The sequence below is a fragment of the Corvus brachyrhynchos genome, unplaced genomic scaffold, assembly GCF_000691975.1.
Source record: "Corvus brachyrhynchos isolate BGI_N302 unplaced genomic scaffold, ASM69197v1 scaffold83, whole genome shotgun sequence".
Taxonomy (NCBI): domain Eukaryota; kingdom Metazoa; phylum Chordata; class Aves; order Passeriformes; family Corvidae; genus Corvus; species Corvus brachyrhynchos.
The window spans coordinates 236,079-258,001 of record NW_008238464.1 but is presented as its reverse complement, the minus strand read 5'-3'; the positions used below and the strand labels follow the sequence as shown (position 1 = coordinate 258,001).

The 21,923-nt window shown below is 36.5% G+C and overlaps 1 protein-coding gene across 1 annotated transcript in view; it reads left to right on the top strand.

Annotated features, from left to right (window-relative positions):
- Positions 1 to 21,923, top strand: part of LOC108447345 (gamma-aminobutyric acid receptor subunit gamma-3-like) — a 42,782-nt gene that overhangs the window by 720 nt on the left and 20,139 nt on the right. Inside the window, exons 2-3 of the mRNA XM_017736965.1 lie at positions 2,783 to 2,931; positions 15,951 to 16,018. Coding sequence (XP_017592454.1) covers positions 2,783 to 2,931; positions 15,951 to 16,018 — 217 coding nt within the window. The remainder of the gene's footprint in view (positions 1 to 2,782; positions 2,932 to 15,950; positions 16,019 to 21,923) is intronic.

The following is a 21,923-nucleotide window of genomic DNA, read 5'->3' as shown; positions in this document are numbered from 1 at the left end:
GGTGGCTCCGGGGGGGGGGCCGGGGTGAGGAGGGACAGGGTGAGTCGCGGGATGCGTGAACCCCTGGTCCCCGCCTCAGGGCCGGGAAGGGTCTCCCCGGTGGGGCTCAGGTAGCCACTCTTAAGAGGCCAGAGAGGCACAGCCGGCAGCTTCAGCCCTGACCTTTTGGACTTCGGTCCTTTTGGTTGTCTGAGTCTGTCGTACACCTTCACTGCATAAACCAGGCAAAGGGGTCAGCTCAGCTCCCCCCTGTAGGAACCACCACCAACCAGGCTACAGGCATGCTCAGAGACCTTCCACTCCCCTCCCTGGCAGCCTGCCCCACACCTGAGTGGTGTCTATCTCCTAAATCCCCACAGGAGCTAGAGAATGCTTAATGCCAGCCTCCACAGCAAGTGTGGAATACACCTATTGCAGGAAATACACCCTTTCCTGACAACCTCTCAGACTTCTCTAGATTTCTTCCCTTGCATTTTATGCACAGTCTCTTCTCTGCCTCCTTGCAGAATCAAAACTAGTGGCCCGTGAAGAGTTGGGGGAAGGTGTGTGCCTTTCTTCCTTCCCAGTTTAAGACTGGCTTGCCATCATTCTGTAGTTGTTTCTCTGGACTGCAGGAATATGATAGGAATTAGCAGTCACCAATAGGGTTACAGATGAAAAGTGCAACCTCAAGTACCTTGAAGGAGATTAACTGTGTAGAGGCAAGCAATGGAAGTTAAATAATAACTTCTTAAGGAAGAAAGCAAAAAAAGCTTGAAAAATATGTGTCTAGTGTATTAGTCTGATCCACTGTGAAACCTCTCCCACCTCCAATCTTAATCTAGAAGATAGGTAGGGATTTAAATGATTTGGAGGTATTTTCTAGGAAAGAAGCTGCTAGAGTGAGGGGATCTAAAAGGTCTGCCAGTCCTTAGTTAGACTCTTGTTAGTGACTTATTTAAAGCAGCATCTCCCTGAAATGGGAATCATGATACTACCTGAACTCAGTTCTCATTTACAGGTGGTAAAGTTGTGGTGGCTGCAGCAGAAAAAGACATATGATTTGTCCTTCTTTGCTATCAGCAATTCAGCACCACTGCAGAGTTTCAGCTCGGAAATAGCAATCATGTATGTTTGGAGATGATGCCTCCTTTGAGAATGGTTCTGCAACAGCAGTATTAAAACACAGGGCTTGTCATGAATCTGATAAAAAAAAAACAACTCCCAAAATCCTCTTGAGTTTTTTTAATGCTCATTGGGTGAATTATAGATATAAAAAATGTTGTTAGAAAATACAGCTCAATAACAGAGAAGTAGTGGTTGTCTATTCAAAACTTCGTCTAAGTTTTCTCTACTTTTACAACTCAGTTATATGAGTTCTCTGTAGAAAATCCTCAGGGTCTAGGTTTAAAAATTATTTTTATATAGAAATTGTGCCTAGAGCAATTGCAAATTGTGAGGTCGTGTTAAGTGATTCATGGTTAATCCTTAGGGATGTATGGGCTGTAGAGCAGTTTTGGTTTAAAGTTCATTAAATTCTCAAATAGTGGTTTTTGAGCAATGTGAGAGTTGACGATGCTCTATGATGAAATTTTTATATTTGTATCAGTTTTTTTTTATGTTCACATAGAGTGTCTATCAAGTCTTCTAGATATCTGAGATATTTTAAAAGACACTTGTGTCATTATGGAGAAAAGGAGAAGGAGAGAAAGAAAGTTGCACTGATGTGTGTAGCACATCCTGTGAACAAGCAAGGCTGGTGCCTCTCATCCTCCACTGCTTTGTGCCTCACATAATTACTGACATTTATGTAAAAATGTTGCAAAATGACATCATATCCCCATGGCAATTGCAGGTTGAAACAACACATGATTCCTGCCATAGGTTCCACTACTGAGGTTATCTTTTCTCCTGATAACTTCATCTCAGTCTGTCATAGATTTTCTCCTGTGAGAGGCATCAAAGAGATTTGGTTTCTAAGATACCAAAAGATACATCTTCAAATCAACATTTTAAAGTCTGTGCACAAAAAGCTGCACAAATGAAATTAGTCTTATGTGAAAATAGCTCTAGCTGTGTTTTCTGGCCAAACTGTAGTTTCACCACCTTTGAATTAATATACCCTTAAAAGAAACATAATCCACCTATAAAGGAAATAAGTTGCAACTCTTGGTGTAGTACTGTTTTTTAAAAAAAGTTATTAAAGCTGCAGGGAAATTCAGATTAATTTATGCAATGTATTTGTGTGCTTGTGATAATCCATCTCAAATTTAAGGAGTGAGCTCTTAATTCTAAGCCTCATAATACATTAAACTCTGAAATTCAGGCACTGAGAATATAATAATTTATTAATAGGATAAAATGATCAGGAAGCATTAACAGATCTGAATTTTTAATACTCTTATTAGCCTTTGTGCAAGAGATGAATCAGTTGTCTTGATGTATTAATAAAATAATACTGCAGATGTTCGCTCCTTGTAAAAGTATATTGTAAACTAGTCAGAGTAGGTTCATTAAAATACAGGATATAAAATACTACTCTGTTAGCTACATTATCTCCTAGAGTATAACTTTTTGAGGAGACTTTCAGAAGACAATTTCTAAACAATTGTCAATCATGACCTATCCACAGGTACTCAACAATTGTTGATGGGAACATCCTGTTGCAAAACCAGCCTAAGGCTGAGTAGATTCAAAGCCAGGGGATATACCTGAAACTTCTTCAGATGAGTGTGGAGCTTTATGCAGAATGTCATATTTTAATTATGTATAATAACATCTATTTGTTTCATTTGTTTTGCAGCTCTACAAAGGTTGAAGAGGATGAATATGAAGATGGAACAACTAACCAAAAATGGGTTTTAGCTCCAAAAACACAGGACACAGATGTGACTCTCATACTAAACAAGCTGTTGAGAGAGTATGACAAAAAGCTGCGGCCAGATATTGGAAGTAAGTACTTCTTTCTGCACAAGTGAGGATATGCTTCTGCGGGTGCAGAGAAGACATGTTGCTATATTCTGGAAGTGTGCACAAATATCTGGGAAAGTGAAGATTAAATTTTATTGGCTGAAGTTAATTTCCAAGTCAGTATTTTAAAAATGCTAATTCTCACGAGGAAATCTGGCCGTAGCTTAGGGTCCTAAAATCTGGTTTGTTTGTACAGAGTTTGTGTAGGGATATGGAAGGGCTAGTTGTTAAGCATGCAGCAGATCTTTGGCAGAGGAAGGAACATACTTATCTTTTGTCATCCAGTCCATGCTGAAAATCTCACACTCTGAGAAGAGAAAAAACCCTCAGCATATTAAAAACAAAAAGTAGGACACAGCAAGAGAAGAGTGTGCACCTTTTTTCTTCAAAATATGATCATGAAAGTTATGTTCCTTAATGCTGAGAAGAAGGCAACAGGATTTGCCTGTGTATAGGGCAACTCCAGAGATGATCTTTCACAAACCAGCAGACATCTCCAAAAGAAATCTTATAGAATCGAAGTGTCTTGTGGTCAGTAGTACTACATATGAGTATAAAATTTAGAAAAGAGCCAGTAGATACCTGCATATCAAGGTACCTTGAGCTATTTTTTTTTGTTCTAATTTGTGTAATGAGGTTTCAAACCAGTTGTGGGGGGGGTTTGTTGTTTTTTTTTGTTTGTTTGTTTTTTTTGGTGTGTGATGGTTTGTTTTGTTTCTGTTGGGGATTTTTTTGTTGGTTTTGTTTTTTATTTTTAATGCTCCACTTATTTTAGTTACACCCTTTTTTCCTGGTTTACACCCCTAGAGCATAATGGCAGTAGCACAACTGCTGCTCAGTTTGTTCACAGGAAGTTTATATGACAGAAATCAGAGAGAATTTTTCATTTATATTTACTGTACCTTGCATGTGCTTCAGAATGAACTGAGAATTGGTAATACTAAAAAAAAAATCACTTAATATAATTTGCTTTTCCTAAATATTTGCAGAAGTTAGAGGGAGAATTCCTAAGTAAGACTGTAAGTGAAGCTTGTTTTCTAATGGCATGTGTATTCATACACTTTCTAGGTGATCCTAGTTCAGTCCTTGGATCAGTTTAGAGGGAAGTAAGAGCCATCTGTATGTATTTGTCATTACAATTATTAGTGTCTCATAGCTACACAATAATGCAACAGTTGCAGAAAAAAAGCCTATCCTGTGGTATTAAAGAAAATTGCTGTTTGGTTCTTTTTCATAGCTATTACTTTGATTTTCCATAGTATTTACAAAGATCATATTTGATAGATGTGTCTGTTTTTGTCAGAAAGTGACAATTATCTCTCTCTACTTAGATTGTCATACTGGACTTATCTATCTTTATCTGATGGAGAAGTGCTTTAATGCACTTTACCACCCATATCAACATCTGGAAGACAGTCTCAGACAAATTTTTTTATTTATTTTGTACACTGTGTCCTCAGATCATGGACTTAAGGCAGAGTGAATTACATTATGCTTATGTGGGGCAAAGTAATCATTCAAAGTCCCCATGTCAGTTGCCATAAAATCAGTACAGGTCAGACATCTCTTACATCACTGGGAAGTCATTGTTATCAAAATAATTCCTTTTGTCTCTCCACAACATTTCAGAAATCCTGTTTTAGAGAAAGGAGTCAAATTACACAGCTCCTCATATATCAAACAGATTTTACAGTTCTCAACTACATCTATTTCTATCAAGCATCTTGGTCCTAGGCCATTTTTCTCTTTGATAACAATCTGGCTATTTCAGAACTTGAGCTGAGCGTTGTTCAAATGCTACAGAAGTTAGTTCATCTCTGCTTCGGTCCCTGGTCCCTCTTTGCACCTCTCCTACCTTTGATGCAGATAAATAACATTGCCCTTTTGAAGTTGAGGAGCTGTCACATTTGGCAAGGAGAACACAAGGGGAATGCTAGAGAATCAGGCATTACATATAACTTCCCTCAATTGCTGGCTGGTGCCCCACACACAGGCACATCTTCCTTTCTGTCTGGGAGATGGTTATCCTCCAAACAGGGTGGTTGATATGTTCTGGCAACAGAGCAGTCTTCCTGCCCTGAAGGTCTCAGTATTAATACAAATACTTTAAAGCATAATACATACGAGCTAGAGCACCAGGAAAAAAAGGTAGTGAACCAGGTAACATAGAGCATACAATGAGAAAATGCTTGTTTTGGAAATTGAGGAAGCACGGAATGAACCAGTAGAAGAAGCGAGAAGTAATTCTCAGAATCAAGTAGAAGTTTAGCCAGTAATGAGGGTTAAATCCAGGACTAATATACAGTCACCTACTCACTAGGGCCTTTATGTTTGCATGGTACTGCTGGGAAGCAAATTCTCTGACCCACAGGACAGGGACACTCATAATTTCATGTCACACTACTCTTCACGCAGTTTTTGAATCCTTTATTGCAAATCCACTATTTCTAACAGCTTTAGCAATTGTCCTGAGGAAGTGGTCTTTGTTCTGAATGCATTCAGAAAGGCCTAGAAAATACTTTGCACTTTCAAAGGTTAGGATAGCAGGTTTTAGATCACTTGGGAAAACACTTTTGCAACCAAAAATCATAGAGAGAAGGAGAAGACTGTGGCAAATAAAACATATTGAAGTGCATGCTGGCACAGGCAGTGACTTCTCTGTGGTTTTTCATCTTTCTCAGGGCAATGATATTTTGTCTAGCTCAGGTATGTATCAGTCCTACCTGGTACAGGCATATTCTGAGTGCCCTTTTGCCATTCTGTGGGCACTCACTTCTTCAGCAATCATGTCTCCTCCAGGCCAGCAGTACAGCCATCAGTAAACTGTGAGCACTTAGCTACCCTCTTTCCTCCTCTGTCACCCAAGCACATCTAAACCATTGTAAAGAGTGTGTGGGTCACTGCTGGGATGCAAAGCTAGGACTTTTTATTTTTTTTTCCTTATCCTGGCCTATACTTGGCCTCAACTTCCATGTAAATAACTGTTGCTCAGATCATATGCACAATCTACACTCAGCAGTTCAGGCATCACCTGCAAGGTTCCAAGCCAGTATTTTTAAAGAGTGGATTGAACAACCTAAATATTAGGCAAAACATTTAACCTGTGAAAGCTATTAGCAAAGTGATACCTTAACAGGACCTGTCTCAGTAAAAGGGGCCTTTGATCTTTGGAAACAAAGCAGTGTTCTACCAGCAGGGGAATGCCTGACTGCATCCCCTGTGGCCACACACTTGGCAGAGTTCTTGTCTCCATAAATATAATGGCTTTTGAGGGTTTTTATTTTATTGGTGGCATCTGGAAAGTTTCCATTACACCACAAAAAATACACGCCTTTTTGAATTGAAAAAAGAAAAAGAAAGAAAAGAAAGCACTTCATACTGAACAGCTAATAACAGTGTACTGATTAGATCAAAAAGAAAAGTGTTTTATGATGTAAAGCATCTTTTCACCTATTTTTTTACCAGCTACAATTATAGATCTGAGATACTCAGGTCTGTTGCGTGGTATGAAAGGCACCAATCCTAGAAAAAAGTAAACCAATTCAGAACTATGAAGGTCTTAACATCTCTTCCATAGGCAGGTGTTCTTGTTTTGTTTCAAAGTGCTTTGAAGTGAAGACCTGTTCAATGGATATGCATCATTTTCTATGTGCAGTAAGACTTGCTACCCTGCAAATGTGCTTTTTCCCCCTTCATGTCACATTGATTTAAATCCTGACATTTAGTAGGACCAAGTTCTGGCCCTGAAATTTTACTTCCTCTTCATTAATACAATGAAAAAAGAAATATTAGGAAAACCAACAGGGCACAGAATAGAATGATGATATTTGCAGCTAGAAAATCTCAGTTTCATTTATGTTCTAGTGATAAACCAGATTTTTGAAATTGCTCTTTTTTTTTTGATTGGCAGGTCTAAAATTTAAATCACAACAAAAAACCCACCAAACAATCAAAAGAAAACCCAACAATGAAGCAAGACACAGTTAAATTAAATGCCAAATGGCAAAACATACTTCTTTCAAAGTCAGTTTACTTTAAAGAAATCTTCCCTCTCACCTTCCTTGATGGACAGCTTAGACCACAGCAAAGTTCTGGAAAAGAAAAGCTACCTTCAGAACCCTACATGGTTTCAATTTCAACTTCATATGGAATATAATCTGTCTTAGACAGAAAATTTGTAACAAAGTGGAAGGTTTGCCAGTCACATTCCCTGAGGGAGCTTATGTGTGGAAACTAATATGCTATTTTTTTCTTTCATTGTGAAAGTTACCTTACCCATCAAAAAGTTAGTATGTGAGAGGTTTCTGAAATGTGCCATTAGTAGTGGGACGGAAAAAGTCTCACCCTAGATTAGGCTTTGAATGGCAGTGTAGTAAGGCAATTTGTACTGCATGTTTGCATCCTCTGTTTGTCAAATGTCTCGTTACATTAAGGGAGCCTCTGAACTGTATATGCTGAAGAAAACTTCTCCAGTCTGTGTTCTGAGGTGTTTTCAACACTAATGTCTGCTTTTCATTCCTTCTTCTTTTTTTTTTTTTTCCCAATTACTTTGCAGTAACTCATGGTTTCCTCTTGGATCCTCTAAAATTATTTGATCCCTGCAGCCTCTGGTGGTCATCTGTATTTATTATGTATTTATAACCTCAAATAAATTCACTTTGGAATATTTAATATCCTGATTCCACCAGTTCTAGTTGTCCTGAGAGTCCTTCTGGTTTTCTTTACTCCTCCAGTATCTTTGTAACCATAAGCCATATTTCTGAAGATTAGAGCAATCTCAGAAACTGCTGTGCAGCTCTCACTACCCTGAGTAGGCTTGTAGAAGTGTAGCTGGTACAAATAGATGGGCTCATTTGAATCAGCAAGCACAGAAGGATAAGCTCTGTCTGGTGTGCTTTACTGTGCTGCTTGGGAGCATTAACAGCAGTTCTCTTTTAAAGCAGTTAAAAGTTTTCTCTGTAACTAATTTAACCAGTTTCTCAGTGTATACAAGGAGCAAATCTGTTGGTTGATAGGGAACAACTCTGTTGCCTTTAAAGGATGTGCCCTTTTCCAGGAGCAATTCTATTGAAAATCTTGAGTTCTGAAGCAGTATCACAACCTTTCTCCTGTCTGACCTGCTTTCCTACCATGCCACAAAGAAAGGAACCCTGAAGTGCACCACAGGTGATTACCACAGAGGCTATCAAGTTATTTTTGCCAGCTGCTGATTGCCACACCTGATCCTCTTTAAATTAACTCCAGCTAGGTTTCCCCATATGTGGTGACAGAGGGTTGCATATTGCCTGACAGATCAAAATATTTTCCAGATCGTAGAAAGCTGTGAAGTGTCATGCAAGGTCAAATTACTACTTTCTGCTGTAAGTCTTTTTTGTGCTGGCCTGCAAGACAGTGTCAGGCATATTTTAACATAAAGTAGTGAGATAGACATTCATTACTTCAGGATTGATCATAGATAGTTGTACCTGGAAAGCCAACTTGTGTGTAAAGGTAGAGCACATGGGAAGGAGAGATGGGGTAAATTCTGTTTGTATGACAGCAGCGCTCCAGAGGGGAAAGCCATAGTCCTGGATCCAACTTCTGTAGTACTGGGCACTGCAGAAGATTGTAGAGATTAGTCTAATTTATATTTATATGGAAGAATAAACTTGAATAACCTGTTGTTGAGGGCACAGAGTGCTGTGGCTGAGACCTAGTTAGGAAACAGGGCTGAATAAAGTGAATAAAAAATCATAACTTAAAAGACAGGACTGCTTTTATTGTTCTCACTGATACTTCTCTTTTTCTTCTTTTTTGGTGGGGTAGAAGTGGATTGTCTTCATTTCAGAGACTTTTGTTCTGATTTAGCCATCTAACTAGAAATCCTCAAGAAGAGGAATATTCCTGAGGAAAGGGTTGCTGTTCAATGAAAATGAGAACGCGATCTCTGTTCTAGGTGGGATGATAGAAGGGATTTCTTCTGATTCTGCAGGAGTTCTAATTCTCTACCATTTTCAGGAACTGATCCTTTCTTTTGCAGTGTTGGACATGTTGCAAGTTAGGGGTAAACTACTCTATGAACACTCCAAAATGCCCGTTTGAGATGTTTGTGATACGTTTGAGTTTTGAAAGATTACATAAACAAATAGGTTGTTTGCACATAGTCTTTGTTTGGTGCTGGTCCAGTGCATTAAACATAGACTCCTTCAAAATCTAGCGTGGGAGCAGCTCTGATTAGGACAGGATCTTGACAATGAGCTTTCTTCATGCCTGAATTCTGCTCTTCTATTCACTTAATCATGGACTGAGTACAGGGAAATTTCTGACTTGGCTATCTGACCTGCTTTGGTTCACAGCTTTTCAACCCTCAGGGGAAACATCCTACTTTTTATTCATCCTTTTCCCAGGTAAAATTTTAATGTGTCATACTGAAAGTATAAGTAATGAAATTTTAGTCCAATGCAATGAGCCTGAAGGCCTCCAATTTAATGTTTCTGCTTAAAAATCTCAAAAACCACCAAGCAACCCAGCTTCATTTTTCCAATTATTAAAGAGTTTTGGTTATTTTCCTTTTTCGTTCCTTTTTTTTTGTTGTTGTTTGTTTAGATCACTTGATTTAAGTCAAACACTGGAAAGCAACGCTTTAATTTAAAATTTCCAGTACTTCAATGTATAGAAATATTTTAGTATTCAAACACTGTTTTTCTGAATTTAGCCCATAATTTACTGCCAATAATTTATCCCAGGTAATACAGTTCTTTGCATACATAAAATGCTCCTTTGTGTAATTTCTAAGAAGCCACTTGTATCTTTGCAATATTTATGTCTTGTGTGCAGTCTGTTGGGTTGAAAAAAAGTACTTCTTGTGTGTTGGAGGAAGAGGCCTTTTACCCAATTACTGAACAGCAAGCTCCCTTAAAATACAACCTTCTCTTTGTGAATGTAAATAATTAATGTACACAGATAACTTTTATTTAGAGTTTTATTTCCTGACAGTGATTTTTTGCTGAAATGGCTTGATACATACAGAGATAGAATATTTTTCTTGAATAGCATTGTAGGTAGGAAAGTTTGGTTGACAGTTAATGTTTGCCAAACTTAGTCTTAACTGTCACACACAAAACTAAATATAGAAGCTGCTAGTTCTTATTCTCTCTTCTTTTCTATAGCTTCACAATCATATTTTTTAATCTGAGAGGATCTTGGGAGTATAGCATACAAACTTTCTGGATGCCACTGAGTTGAAAGTTAGGTAAGAGTCAGGGAAAGCCTGAGGTACGAATTACATAAGAAAATCCTTTTCTTCTCTCCCCTTCCTTCTCAGATTACCCAGACCATTCTGGCATTAAAGAGGTTTCTTAGCAAGTATTTGTAAACTGCAAAGATGTTCAGTGTTACAGTTGCCATTTTGAGGTCATGGCACAAACTAATTGTTCTGTCATCTTTAAACAGGGACATATTATGTTCTGCACATATTATTTTAAATATTGTTGCTCATTTTTGCATCTGTATAGTTTTCTTATGACCGTTATTGTTCATCCAGACCTTGTTTGCTAGCTTGCTAGACTTTGCAGAAACAAATTCTATTATTGTTCAGTCTTATGATATCCCACAGGAACTCTCCCCACTGATGAATATAAGTAAAACAAAATTGAAACTGTAGGGATTGATTGAAAAACAAGCCTAACCATTAAGATCTAGAGTTTTCATTCTACAACATAATACTTGAAAAATTACAGCTTGTGCATTAGGGAATGGTAAATGAAGGATGAAAGTACTGAAGATTGATTGATAGTGATGGTGGGAAATGAAGAATAAAAGTGATTTGTAGTTAATTGAGGGAGTCCATTTATGTGCACACTGTCATTCACACTCCTGGACGAAGTGACAACCAAACCCAGCACGGAGAAAAATACTGTTTTCAGAGGACTGTGTTCTCATCCTGGTACTGCTTTAATCCAAACTTTCTTTCTTTTGATTTTCATTTGCAGTTCTGTTTTGGTAGTTTGAACCTAAAACATAGGGATGACATTTCTGTCAGAGTTTCTGTGTCTGTAGCAAGTGGAGGGCTTTGACATCTATCTATTTTCAAGTTCATTCTCTTCCATGCAGGAAGAATGAGGGTTCTTAATTTTCCTCACTTATATCTTCATAGCATCATAGAAGAGAATCATCGAATAATTTAGGTTGGAAAATATTCTTAAATTTTTGAGTCCAGCCCTTAACCTAACACTGCTAAATCCACCAATAAAGCATGTCCTTAAGTGCCACATCCACTCATCTTTTAAAAACCTTCAGGGATGGTGACATAACACTTCCTGTTACCAGGTCTTTCTTCAAATGTGGTAATTTGTTGTTAAATGGAGATGTTTTAGCATATTTTTTTTTTAATAGGAATATCTAGGTAAATAAATGTTGCCTATAAGGTCATGTAGGAAAATAGGAATAGTCATTATCACTAATGCAAAGTAAAAATTAACACTATAATCACTACTATTACAGTTACCAATAACTGTGTAATGATTTATTACAGCTTTGTCCCAATTTAAAAATAACAATTTATGTGGTAATGAAAGAATGTAGAATATAATTTTAGAGCAATATCAAAAAAAAAATCTCATTATTGCAGAGCCAATCTTGTTCAGAAGTCTTGTGAAATTTGGGCCAAATTCAAATGGCTGTGTAGTTCCGGAACAGAGATCATATTGTGTTTTTTATGTGGTTGCGTGCCTTCTAAAAATCTAGTTCTAGTTACTTTGCTTCTCTAAATGTGTATGTATTGATCTATAACATTTTTTACCACTCTTGTGTTGGGTAAAACCAGAATAAACCTGGGAGTTGGTTGAACAATGTAAGAAAGATTAACTCTCGGCAAAAAATAATTTTATTTTAAAATATATGAGAGCTCAGTAAGATATACTCTGTTTAATTGAGCTTGTAAAAAATATTTCTCAAGATTAAAATTTAAAAAATATTTCTAAATATTTATGAAGCAGGAACATTAGTGCTGTTTGGACTGACTTCAAATGTGGAGGAAGCTTTCTGAAGGAAGAAAAGTGTTTTCATTCATTAAATAAGCATCAGTTCTGAATAGTGGAGATCTATCAAAAATTAAGAAATATTTTAAAAGGACAGGATAATTTAGAGTAGTAAATAAGCATAATAAAATAACAGGAACTTTTTTCAGATTTTGTTCCCTACATGACATGAAATTGTATAACCTTCCCTCTTTTGATTTACTCAAGGGTCTTTTAAAATTGTCCTGATTTCTGTTGAGCTTTTTATACACACGATCAACTCACATATGCCCAACAGTAACATCTTAATGGATTTTAATCCACGATTAAAATGGATTCAAACTCAGGTACTGTTTTTTTCACCAGTGTAAATCCATAAATCTGGGCTAGATGAATCCTATAGTTGTCCTGAATGTGTATTTAGGATGAGGGCATTATTCTAGCTGTTTCTGTGTCTCATTGTGCCGACAAAGCTTTGCCCTGTCTAGGTGTTCCCCTGTCTTTGTAAGTGAGCTTTGGAGGCAGTGTTGAGCTCCTGACTCCCGTGGCCAGAAGTTTTGAACTGTCTGAAGTTTGTAGGCACTACTTGTTGGTAGTGTCTTTGCAATGTGATAGTTACAAAGCTGGCTGGAATATAAACTCTGTCTGTCTCAAAGCAGGGCATTTGGATCAGATGGCCTTAGTTTTGTTTAAAAATGTTTTGATTGGTTTTGTAAGTCCCCTCCTTGAATAAAACCAGAACGTTTGAAGATTAAATGACTGTGATAAGCAGCTATCTTACCTTAGGTAGCACTGTGTAGCAGTGTAACACTGCTTACACATGATGTTCTTACATTGTCTTTTAGGGAAAGTTACTACCATATATTAGGTAATAACTCAGAGAACTTTGAGAAGGCTGGTACATTTGTTGACAACCTTTAATTGCTCTCTTGCATGTTGTATACACATGGTTCTGCCAGTAATTTTTCTAAGTTTCTGACAGCTCTTTAGAAATATCTTGGGTTTATGCTAATATCAAAACAGTACTGAAGCTGAGTATCCATTTTTAATCTTATAGTCAGCTTTTAGTGAGGTATTAACATTTCTGTTGTTCTGTCAACAACACTGTGAGGACTTTTGTAATGAAAGAAAAAAAGCTCCATCTGCAGCTCGACAACTCCATGTGTGGCTTGAATTCCTTCATGAACTGAGTGTTCACAAATGCATGCAGTATACAAAAACCTGAGCAGGCATTGAAATTGAAGAATCACAGAATGGTTGGAAGGGAACACCGTGGGTCATCTGGTCCAACCTTCCTGATACTGTAGCTATTTACGTCTTTCCATGAAACTCAGTTTATTTATTTAGAGTGAGTTCTTTCTAATAAGACACGATAACTTTAAGACTCAGTTAGTTCCTTTTTCATAATGCATTTGGAGGAAATAGTCTTAAAATCTTTTGAATTGGTATTTTGAATTAAAAACTTATGATAACAAATTTAAAATTTATACCTGATAATCCTTTGTATGTTTGTGTGTGTTTATATCCATGAAAGACCACATGCAACAAGAACTATACTCTTCTATCTTTTCTTTTAAAACCTGAACACATATTTATCATACAATCAAATTACAATTGTATTTTCTACCTCTTCCTAGGAAAATAAAATAATTCAAAGAAACTTTCAATTCTTTTTTTTTATTATTATTTGTACAAGTATAATAGCTTACCTGTATTTTTTTAATTATTTATTTTCAATTTGAATTTCACTGGGAACATCTGATAGAAGAAGTGACTGTTGTTTAGTGTTCTGTTTCAAGGTTAGACTTTTACTCTATTTTTTTAAGAGTAAGATAAAATTCTCTTTAGCATTAATAAGCAATGCTTAATATTTTTTTACACTGTAAGAGAATTTGGTCCAGCACATTCAGGAAAAATTATCACCGCATATTCTATTTATATACTTGGCCACAATGATTAAACAAAACCAGATTTCAAACACCGTTTTCTGGTCCTGAATTTTGTCCCTGGTCCTGCCAAGATTCAACTGCATGTCAATTTGCATAGTTTAGTCTAGTGCCATTAATGTTCACCAGAACTCCTTAGCCTTGAACTTCCAGCTAGACATGTGCACAAACCCTGTAAAGATAAGAGCTCTTTATTCCATGTATGCTATTCTGGTGGAAGAGCTAGCTGTAGTTCCTCGCTATTACCAATTCCTGTGTAATGACATTTATTACTGCATTTTGAGGCAACTCATTACCAGAAGCTGCTAGACTCCTATTTAGTTATTAGCTGGGTACAATTAGAATTGCTTTAATCAGCTGAGCTTGTTCAGCTGAATTCACATTTTCTTTTCCTGAAGGGGAGATCTGAGTTTATCAGCCAGTACTTCAGACAGTGTGAAACCATGACCTTAAATAATCCTGGATGTTCTGACCATATGCAGTCAAGAAGTATGTTATATTAAGTAGCTTATTAATTAGTTATATTAAGTAAGTTACTTAATGAATTGGAGAGAATGGTTATCATCTTTAACCACTGCTTGTACCCAGTTTAATGTCTGTTTTTTGCAACAGGGGATATAGCCTTCCTAAAGATGTGTACATACCAAAGTCTTACAGGACAAGCCAGTATGCCAATTTTTTTTTTTTTTTTTTTTCATAACCGTCTAAATTTTCAAGTACTTTAAAACCACTTGGCACCTCATTGATAGTCTGAAATTTGGGGGATGCAGGCAAAAAACATTCATCTTTACATGTGAAGATTCCTGTCTATCTTCAGCTTTGTGCCAATTAGATGGCTTTAGACCAATTGACTGATACTTACGAGAGATAAGCTTCCAACAGTGTTTAACTGTTCCTCACTTCTCTGCTCAGTAGCTTTCCAGAGGAAAGCTTTCTGAGTTTTGAATGGCTGATATATCTGCATTTCCTCATTCTAGGAGGCTTGGGGGTTAGTGAAAGAAAACCAAGTCCAGCACAGTTCCCAAACTTCAGTGATTTGAATACTCTCTGGAGATTTTTGAAAACCATGTAGAAGAGAAGGTGCTTCTATGGGAAAGAAAGATGTCCAACAGAAGCTGTTGGCTTACCAGGGGCAAGTCTGCATAATTTCTCACTATGCAGGCTAAAACAGCATTTATACTTTATACTTAGTTTTGAGTCAGCTAACCCTGGAGAAAGTAAACCACTAATTTAGATCTCAATTTAGAGCTGAACCCCGTGGGTTTGGAAGAAAGGCAATATAAGTAAAAAAATTAATTTGTCTTCAGTGTAAGAGTGGCATTATTTTAGAGTTAGGTTATGTCACCAATAAGAGGTAGCTCAATAAGGTCCAGCAGGTACCCTGACACCAAAGATGCTGAAAGAAAGAGAAATCCTAGTGGCCTCAGCAAAAGAAAGGAGTACCAAGCTTTTCTTGGCTTATTAAGTCCTGGAAGTCTGAAAACATGGAAGATGTTGTGAGAAATGTGCATTGACTAAGCCAAATCAAATTCAAAAGCCTTTGGATGAAAGAGTGAAAAGGCAATGTGGGCTGAAGGGAATGAGTCTAAATTGAAAGAAGAGTTGCTTAGGTTTAGCTAATCAGATTTCATAGAGATTTTACTCTAAGTTAGGATGATTTCAGGGCTGATGAGATGCAAAAATCTGGAAAGAAGATTGTTTTGATGTGGAACAAACAGGCTAAAGGACCTGCATGTTGAGGCAAAGGGAAAAAGTAGTATGCTGAATTATTTATGCTTTCTTGGCAGACATCTTTTGACTTTGAGATACCTGCCTAGCATTGCAAGTTTCTTTAACAAATTGCTGCTGAGACAAATGGGAATCATGATAACGAAGTGGTACAGGTTTTAATTTATGGCAATTTTTTTTGTTGGGTAGAAGTAATAGAACCATGTCTTCCTAGAAATACATAATCCGTATTTCTCAGTTCTGAAAAAACACCTTTTGGTTATTGGGGAAGAAAGTATTTAAAGTGATTATTTATATTGTCTGCAAAATAATATTTTTTTTTTCTCCACAGTAAAACCAACAGTTATTGATGTTGACATTTATGTCAACAGCATTGGTCCTGTATCATCAATAAATATGGTAAGTGACTTGTTAACAAAGATTTTTATCTGGATTGGTGGTCTTGGCATCAATACTAGCTTTTGAAAAAGACAGTAAATACCACTGTGATAAGCTGTTTTGATTCTGATTTAGTCCTATTTTCAGCTATAATTCTGGTTTTTGTGTCTCATCAAGAGAAGAACAAACCTACAAGCAATATTATGCTCTATGTTGTCTATAGAAAAATGCTGGTAGATCTTCAATGGTAAAATAACCATCTTAGGAAAAAAAGTATGAAATGAAGCTATTTTCAAGAAAACTCTTGAGCTGTTGTTTCAAGAGCCAATCAAATATACAGAGCTTCATAATGTGGAGTTAATGAAAATAATAACAGCATATTTATTTGGAATTCAACATCTCTTCAGTGGTTACTTTTCTTTCATTGAGTTACCAACAATCTTGACCCCCTAAGTATAATTTTGAAGAAGTTATACCTAGATGTACTGCATATGTAAAGGCAGGAGAAACTGAAAGAGACAGTGTGATAGTGTGGCAATAATAAACCTATGGCTGGTCAGTTGTTATGGTCTTAACTCTAGGTCTTTCCTCAGTTCTGCAGCAACATATTCAGATTTAGAAAGCAAGCTGAATGTTTATGTAGCTATAGGGTTATGGATAGCTGTGGCTGCTTGTGCAACTTCCCAGTTTGGATTCATCATATTATTCCTCTTCTTAAATTAGGTTGATTTTTTTCTTAATACAACTTGGAAATGGAGGACTTGTTAATATCTTACTGTACTTAAAGATCTTAAAATAACCTCTTCAAAGCAATGGCTCTTTTTCTCAAGGCCATGCAAAGGCTGCCATGTACAATGTTCCTGTAAGAATATAATGAATGCATTGCATGTATCTTTTGTAGTTTTGGAAGAAAAGCTCCTGGGTTTAAAAGGTGGTCTGGTTGTTCAGCCTTATTCTTTGGTTTTGCCTATAAGCATGAAAGAAGGCAAATCATTGCAGCATATCAAATATAAGGTGGCCAGAGACTCCTATGCACCCTGGCAATGGAAAATCTGGCAAGTAAACACAGAACAAATTATGTGCTGTGAACAACTTGGCATCATATTCAATGACTGTGAAATGTGTTGATTGGTATTTCATGTCAAGCACTGAATGTCAAACAATGGGAGTACCTGCTCCATTCTTGAACTAATAAATAGCTAATTATCTTGCCCTTCCCTGATGGTCTACCAGAACAACTTCTCCAGAGAACAATTTATTGGAAGGTCCTCTGGTTTCCATTTACTCTAGGAATGGGTACTCTGTTCAAAAGCAATAGGGCAATGTGTTTTTGCTCTTTGCCTTTCTGAATTAGTTTGTAAGTAGAATTTTGGGGTGCTGGAAATGTATGTGGAATACTAAGAAAGCATTTGATCAAAACTACTTCAGGTAGAAAGAAGGAAAAATTAATAGGAGAAATCAGTGGGTTTTGGAAGATTATTGTAGCAGGGTCTTATTTATGTGTTAACTTTGAGTTCAAGATACCCTATGGCACCAAGATAGATAGATGTACCAAAATACCAGTTTTAAAAATGCATACTGTATCTCTTATAGTAAGTGGTCTTGTTAGGGTAGTTAATGAGTGCATGGCATTGAGATATTTCTTGGTCACAGCTGAAGAAAAATATGTGTAATATGTAAGGGCAGAATGATAAATAAAATGATGAAATATAAAATTTAGATATCTGAAGTTTTAAGAACTCAAGACTGCTTAAAGCTATATTTAAACTTTTGAATAGAAATGGACCTTATTTCAGATGTGCTTGTGGACAGTATATCCCACTGAAACTGAGTCTGAACTAGCTTGGTACTTTTGAACTTTATTTCTGTTCTCAAATCTAATTACCAATATAGGAGATTGACATTAGGCACTCAAATGTAGCAAACCTTTGTCCAAAAGCTCAATTTCTGTTCTGTTACTTTGGAGTTTGTCCAAACATACATAAGAGAGCAGCAATGATCTTGCAGTCTCAAATTTACAGTGAAGAGGGCAAGTCCTCCTCACAAACCTGCAAGCCACTGTGCTGTGTGATGGCTTGTCTTTCCAATGGCACAAGTGATTGAGAAGCTTCTTTTCCCCCCACTTGTGTTATTTCAGCTGTTTGGCTACAGTATTCAGTAGCCCTGATTTGGTCTACTGGAAGAAAAAAACCAAAGACTTTTTGGAATTAAAAATAATAATTTATTTAAGTAAGCAGTTTTTCATGTAGACTGTGAACCACTGAAGCACGGGTACACAAAGAGCTGAGCAGAACCAGTAGCTGGAAATTATCTGTGTCCAAGGAAGAGGAAGGAAGGAACCATCTTCAGTCTGATACCTGTCATATAACTGAAATTTAAAAGGGACAGGAATGTGCATGAAAATCCCATTTCAGGAGAAAATAAAAGGCGATTCTTGGTAGAATCCATCTATACTCTTTTCTCAACAGGACAGGAACTTTAAACTTTTCTCCCCTAAATTATTATTAAAAGTTGAGCTGTTCTGTCCAGGCAATTCGGTAAGGTGGTGGTTGATTGAGCAAAAAGATTGATGATTGCATTGATTTTCATCTCTTCTATTTCAAGAGTGAGATCAACACGTACAAGGCAGACTTTCCTGCTGTGTAATTCCAAACTTAGACCTTGGCTCAATTACTTTTTTCTTAGTCTGCAGCACTTCTGAGCGAAAATCATGTGGAGCTTCTCTAGAGATCAAACTCCGCATGTATATTTTCTGATCAGATTTCATCAGTGATTTTCATCTAGTGGGTGAAACCTAGGAAATAATTTTCTTTAAGATATTTTTTCAATGGGTGTTCAGCTGAATGTTCTAGCCAATTTTGTAGAGCAAAGCTTTTCAGATGTCATTAACTATTGTAATTATGGTTAGACTTGACTATGAATATTAATATCTAACTGTTTCTTTAACAGTCAGGAAAAAGTTGCTATCAGACACCTACTTGTAACAAAGTTAATCTCTGATGAATTTTATGTGACTACAAGAAAGAATGAATCCTTTTATACTGAGTCTGTAAATGCCACAAGGGGATGAAATGTTGGGAACCCCTTCAAAAAGGCTTCAAGTCAAGGGAGAGGTAGTGTTCTGTGACAATGATGGCATAATCCACAGGAATATATGGCTAACCCTGCATTCTGTAATTTTTGTGGACAGTTTCTGCCAATTCCCCTAAAAGATGTATCAGTGACTCATTTTCTAGGTACTTTCAATATGTCTACTATAAACCTGAAGATTTCCAGAAAAAAATCAAACCAACAGGATTGTGAAAGAGTAATGTGGTTTCTCTTCTATTAGAGACCCATCATTGAAATATCCTTATGAAGACAATAGAGATTTGTTTTCTGAATAGACAGAGGTGATTATTCCATTGTCTGTGACATGGAAGACTTCTTTGGGTCATGGTTTTAAAAGACCTGATATGAAGAAGTAGGTATTGTGTAGTAACAGACAAGGAAAAACAGGCTGAATCATGAACTGGTTGCAAGTGGCAGTAGCTTTAAAGAAGTAATTTCAGCATTTTGAGTTATGGCATGATGTTCTGAAATGGTAGAAATTATTGATGTTATACATGAGTATTTTGAAATTTAAGATTCCAAGATGCATGAATTCCCATTCATAAATTTTAGGGTGTCTTTTTAATAAATAAAAGCCATCATAAGTATAAATATCTTGATGCCTGTCCTTTATCAAAAACATAATAAGATGTGAGCTTAGACTCATTTAAAGGATACAAAAACTGGTTTATTTAAAAGTAAATGACAAATGGATGCTATGAGCCAAATTATATGCTCCTATATGCACATTTTATCTCTTTGTCTTGGTTTTTATCACTTAATAAAGTAAGTTAAAGAAATCTACAATTTGCCATTTCAAGGTACAATGTCATTAGAGACCTTGGATTGTAGGATAGAAGATTTTAATTCAACCTTTTCTTATTGAAAAACTTCGTTATATCTGTAATCATAATGAACACTCTTCCCCTATATTAGCGAATCTTAGGGATCTTCTAAATGAGTTCTTTTAATTAATTTTTTTAATTTTCGGATTCATTTGCAATCTTTTTTTTTTATTTTTTCCCCATGGTTTATATTGTAGACTAGATGTATGAATTCCATATCACTCAGTTTTATATATCTGTCCTTGTTTAGTATTTTTTTTTAAGTACTTTCCATTCCAAATGGTGTCCAGGAAGCATATGATCTTTCATTAAAAGCCATCATCCATTTTTTGTCAACCCTCCTGTTCTTGTCAATAGCTGTAAAGGTTTATAAATTGCCTTATAAAACATAGTCTCGATGCCTTTTCCTGGTCTTGAAATCAAGAATCAAACATGGTTAGAAGAGAAAAAGGGGTTTTACTTCAGTATTTATTTTAAGGATCCTTAGGTGCACTACGTCCAAGTCAAATGCACTTCAGTGCACACCGCAATGCTCACCCACAATAGATCAAGTATAACATTATAGGTCTTACTAATTAGCATATCTATCAAAGATTCCCCAATGAGAGGCTTAAATGAGCCTCCCTCCCCAAGGAGCCTTCCCCTGGATGGTTCTATCTTAGTTTATAGAATGTGTTCTGGAGAGGACCTTGGGGTCTGGGGCATTCTGATCCCTAACTACGAAGCTTTTAAAATGTTAATCTCCTGGCTTGACAAACAAGTCCAAGAATGTAGGCTAAAAAACCACTAGGAATACAGAAGTTATAAAAAGGTATAAAAGGGGCATAAAAGAAAAGGCAAAAATCATCATGGCATCAGTCTTAGCGTGGCTTACTGTAGCCTGGTTTGGGGCATAAAAGAAAAGGCAAAAATCATCATGGCACAGTCTTAGCGTGGCTTACTGTAGCCTGGTTTTCTACAGATAAGCAATACTGGCTTGTCAATAAAAGAATAGAAAAGAGAAAGAGACCAATATACAAATTGGTAACTAGACATAAATAGTGGGGAAGAAAAAATCCCCCAGAAGTAGTTTTGTGGGACAGAAAGGTAAACACGGTAAAATTACATAGACTATTAAACCTCGATGGCATCAAAACCTGTGTATTTGTGCGTTCACAGATACAGGGTTAACTGAGTAGCTACAAGAATCTGAGGCTGCAGCACAAATTACAATTGAAGGAAAAATTTGACACCTGTGTGGTTTTTGCAACTGGAATCTCATTTTAACACAGCTGTACAGAAAGTAAGTTGAAGAGAGTGTGAGAAGCAACCTTCTAAACTGTACTTACCTGTCCATAAAAATAGTAATTGGTTATATGCTGGATATACGGTCATCTCTTTATTCTCAAGTATTTTTAAATGGCAATTCAGAGTGTTTCTTTTATGTATTTCATCACTACATTCTTTTGTGTCCACACTCTAGGCTATGTCAAATATCTTTATGGGTACTATATTTCCCATTTGTTCAGTTAAGTGTTCTAAGATAAAAGCAATTTTTACACTATTTTACCCCTTAATGTATTGGTAGACTTCTTTGAACTTAAGTTTCAAAGTCCCCACATGCTTGTTTTGCTTCTCCACTAGACAATATAGATATCTAAAAGAATAGTCTTGATCTGGAGACTTGTCTAAAATACTGTTCAAAGCTTACAATTAAGCCTGTATTTCTTGCATGCTTTAAGTGTTTGTCTATTTGCTTGATAGTTAAAATTATTGTTGGAACATCTGCAATTATAGAAACATAGCCTGGTGAATCTTTCCATAATAGGGCAAAGCTACTTTATAGCCAGATTTCATCCCATTTTCTGCCCACCGTGAAATACCCCCAAGTATTTCCTTTATGGGCATGTTCTCAAAGATAGTGCAAGTCACTGTTTGGGCACGAGACTGATGCCTTGCTCATTGTTAACTTGAAGTGTGTTTTTCTAACTCTATCTCACTATCTTATCTCA